Source organism: Cyprinodon variegatus, unplaced genomic scaffold, assembly GCF_000732505.1.
Source record: "Cyprinodon variegatus isolate N-32 unplaced genomic scaffold, C_variegatus-1.0 Scaffold1125, whole genome shotgun sequence".
Lineage (NCBI taxonomy): Eukaryota > Metazoa > Chordata > Actinopteri > Cyprinodontiformes > Cyprinodontidae > Cyprinodon > Cyprinodon variegatus.
Window position 1 is genome coordinate 170,028 of NW_015151578.1, and position 3,793 is coordinate 173,820.

A 3,793-nucleotide genomic window follows, 5' to 3' on the forward strand; every position below is an offset into this window, starting at 1 on the left:
CCCGCAACATCAACGCTGCACAGAGCCCTGCTAGGCTGACCCGTTACCAAGGCAACCACTCATCACAGATGCTGTCCTTCATCCCGGTTCTGAACATCTGAGCCACGACCAGAAGGTTCTGAAATAATCGGCCCCCTTTGTCCCACAGATAACCTTCTACTCCTCACCTGCTTGGATCGTTGACCTGCAGTCCCGTTGCCCTGGTAACCACCACTTTACACCTGATCACAGCCCCTGGGTTCCCCTTCTTTCTCTCCTCCTCTTCCTCTCCAGGTTCTTCATCATCCTCCTCATCCTCCTGGACCTGCATTATTCCAAAAACTTCTCCAGCATCATAAACCTGCAGAGAACCAGACACAACATTTCAACCAGGTCCTTTGCTAAAGTCTGCCCCCTTGTGTCGGGAGCGCGCCCTGCAGCCAGAGGTGGATGGGACCATTATTATCTGATCATTTCCCAGTAAAACCAGCTCCTATAGAATCCTTTCATGATTCTAACATCCAGTTTAAACTGCAGCTGTTGCTTACAATATTGTTCAATACATAGATGACGTCATTTAAGCTGTTTTGTGTTGTTGTTTTTTTTAAACACCAAGAGAATCTGTCTTTTCCCAACATTTGTCCCTTCAGAAATAAAAGTCAGTCACCAAACACAGTTTTCCAGCTCATAGTGAGTATTTATAGTTTTCATTGCTGATATGAGATGGAAAGCAGGACATAAAGTTTAATACTTAATACAACTTAATAGTTGCTCTTTATTTCCCAAAGATGTGGGAGGAGGAGAGATTCCAGCTGCCTGAAATAATCAGTTCTCCTCCATAACATGGGAACTAATTATATTTCTCTGTAACTGATTAGTCCATCATCATCATCATCATCATCATCATCATCATCATCATCATCCTCATCATCCTCATCATCATATCCTGTGGATTTGGTGACATCTGTTATTTAGTTAAGAGGAGGAACTTTATATTTGATCTGAGCTGTTTTTACCCAGAATTGATCAGATTCGCCTCATGGTTCCAATGCGCGCTCCCGGCACGGGAACTTTTCAGAGGGAAACAGCAGTCCGGTTCTACCCCTGGTACCGGTACCGGACCGGCTGGAGCAGAGGAGGCGAATGGTCTGCGCTCCATCTGCGCATGCTCAGTGCACACCTCTTCAGTGATCTTGCGGTAGAGGCTCCTCCAGTAGAGCTGAGGGACCCCTGAGGACCGCAGGGCCCCCCCATGCAAAGCCACGAAGGCTCCGAACCCCTCATCCGGGTCAGGATCCAGACCTGCAGGCTCCATCTCTGCCGTGAAGCTCCGACTCACGTGGAAGCAGCAGCAAAGGGTCCGGAAGAGCAGGCTTCTTCTGGGAGGAAACAACCAACAGGTGGATGCATCAGCGCCACCTGCTGGTCAGGAGCTGGACCCGCAGAAAGTGATGGTGTTTGTAGACCATGAGCTTCTTATTTAACAAGTCAGATTCTTTCTGAAGGTTTATTCATAACATGTTACTGTTTAACCAAAATGTCTGTAATTAGTTTTGGCTCTGACTACTTTCCATTGTTGTAAGTAAGGAGAAACGAACGCTGCTCAGGCAGAACAGGGCTGATTACGGTGCCATTAGGGCCGAATGATGAACTGTTTGTAAAGAAATAATAAAGTGCCGACTGAGTGAAATCCATCGATCTCTGTTTATTTAACTGGATTGAATAGTTGAATACTTCTTTCCCACTACAGCTCACAGTGAAACATCTGGCATTTCTCTCTTTGATCAATGACACTTTCCCTTTTGTATTATTAGTTATTCTATATTTTGTACATGAACATTTAGATGATTGGTTTCATTTCTCGTATCACTGAGGCAATAAAGCCGATTCCCTCCTGGACAGATAAACCTCTAGTTTACTCTGCTTGTTTTTGTTGGTTGTGTCTCATAGATCTCATATATGAGGCCGCAGAGTGACATGTTGCGACGTCTGGGACGCTGCTCCAGCAGTGCATCCTGGGAAATGTTCAGTGAAACAGGGCATGTTCTGGTGCAGGAGGACGCAGCATGGAGACATGTAGACATTTTTATTCAGGCAAAACAACCAAACTGCAGCTCTAAATATCACAGTTATGATTCTGCCTCTGAAACGCAGCATTTCTGCTCACACACCAAATATTTATAATAATTATAGTAAATGAAGGAATAAAACATGAAGTATTTTGTATTATACGTAAAGATAAATATTGTCCACATTTGAAGCTAAAATGAACCATTTCCCTGAATCAATCAAACTGATTGATTTCCTTTGTCATTTTGCAGCACACATGTACATACCTGAGCTAACACAGGCAGCCGCGTCTCAATGCATCAGAATATCTTTTGTATCTATGCTTCTTTTTCTATGTCTGCCTCTGTCTCATTGAACCCAGGCTGCTGATTTGGCTGCTTTGTGTTGTGCTTTCATCAGCACCAGGTGAAAGTGTCAGCCTGGCCTCAGCTCTACATCTTGAGGAAACATTCTCTTGCATTACTCCAAACTTGTATCCCCTGGAAGGAGAGAGAGGACAGAAAGGAAACGGTTAGAGCCGAGCTCAGAGGCTGCGCTCAGAGGTCAGCCTCCTCTCTACCTTCTTGCACATGCTGATCTGCATCAGAGCGTAGCTGATGAGCGCCTCCAGCAGGTCTTTGTCTTTCTGATCCTTGAAACGCAGGATGTCAGCCCAGGCCTTTACGGCGTGCTCCCTGGTGAAGGACACATGGAACAGAGCCTGAGCAGAGCTCCAACCAGCAGCCTTTGCTGCTGCCTTCACAAACACTCTGTAACTTACTGGCACTCAGCTGTTTTCTCTTTCACAGCCTCTTCCCCCTCTGCTATCAGCTCTTCTAGCAGGTTCAGCTTGGCCTCCCTCTGCTCAGGAGCCTCCTGCCCAAACAGCTTGTTGGTCATCCCCTTCAAGGAGAACGTTCTCACCATCTGAGGGAGTACAGAAGAGAACAGGACATAGAATCTGATCTCCTTCTGTCTGTTGCAGTTCTACAATGCTGAATGAAGTTCAAATCTCTTTAAATAAATGAAAAACCTGATAAATCCTGAAGGCAGGAGCATGAGAAAAGAAAGTGTTTCCTCTGAACAGCAGCAGCATGTCTGAAACTAAAGAAGCTCTACAGACCTGGAGGATGATGATCTTTGATCATCTCCTCCCAATCAATCTTCTTCAGGACCATATGACTCCATTTCCTCTGGAAAATAGGAATCTATCACCTCTTCATCATCTTCTATGACTCCACCAAAGTTTCTGCTCCTGCTGCAGGTGGCCGTGTTCATGGCTGAGGCCTCCTTATGTCACACTGAACGGGATTTCACAGCTGGAGCGAAGGATTCCCGTGTTATCTCTATGTAGGGCCGATCTGGAGCGAAGCCAAGCAGAGCGAGGCCGCGGCGCCGGATGTAGGGAAGCAGACGGCACGGTTTTAACGAAGCCGGCTAATCTGATGGGCCCTGCGCCTGTGAAGCCCGGCTGGTTTCTGGGTCTCCTGAGGCAGAGAGCAGGAATGGTGAGGCCCAGCGTGATGCTAACCCTGGGGTTACAGGAAAAGCTCCGGACTGGGAGGAGATCCATGGAGGAGGACTATCCTCATCCTCAAAACGATCACGAATTAAGGAACGATTAAGGATGAGGATTAACAGCCTGCTGAGCCCACTGGAACAATCTGAAGCCATTCTAAAGGACTGATAGCTGCTAATAACGACCATTTATTGGGATGATAACTGAAGCGCAGCAACAAACAGACACTAATTATTTACTGTGTAA

General features: G+C 46.4%; 2 protein-coding genes across 2 annotated transcripts in view; both read right to left on the reverse strand.

Moving 5' to 3' along the window:
- The window catches only part of ttll12 (tubulin tyrosine ligase like 12), a 9,586-nt gene extending 8,199 nt beyond the window's left edge, over nucleotides 1-1,387 (reverse strand). Inside the window, exons 1-2 of the mRNA XM_015400620.1 lie at nucleotides 1,160-1,387; nucleotides 168-340 (exon numbers count right to left, since the gene is read on the reverse strand). Coding sequence (XP_015256106.1) covers nucleotides 168-340; nucleotides 1,160-1,294 — 308 coding nt within the window. The 5' untranslated portion in view covers nucleotides 1,295-1,387. The remainder of the gene's footprint in view (nucleotides 1-167; nucleotides 341-1,159) is intronic.
- Nucleotides 1,388-1,743: 356 nt separating this feature from the next.
- LOC107101625 (sorting nexin-4-like) overlaps nucleotides 1,744-3,793 on the reverse strand; it is a 14,800-nt gene continuing 12,750 nt past the window's right edge. Inside the window, exons 11-13 of the mRNA XM_015400616.1 lie at nucleotides 2,810-2,955; nucleotides 2,609-2,723; nucleotides 1,744-2,528 (exon numbers count right to left, since the gene is read on the reverse strand). Coding sequence (XP_015256102.1) covers nucleotides 2,481-2,528; nucleotides 2,609-2,723; nucleotides 2,810-2,955 — 309 coding nt within the window. The 3' untranslated portion in view covers nucleotides 1,744-2,480. The remainder of the gene's footprint in view (nucleotides 2,529-2,608; nucleotides 2,724-2,809; nucleotides 2,956-3,793) is intronic.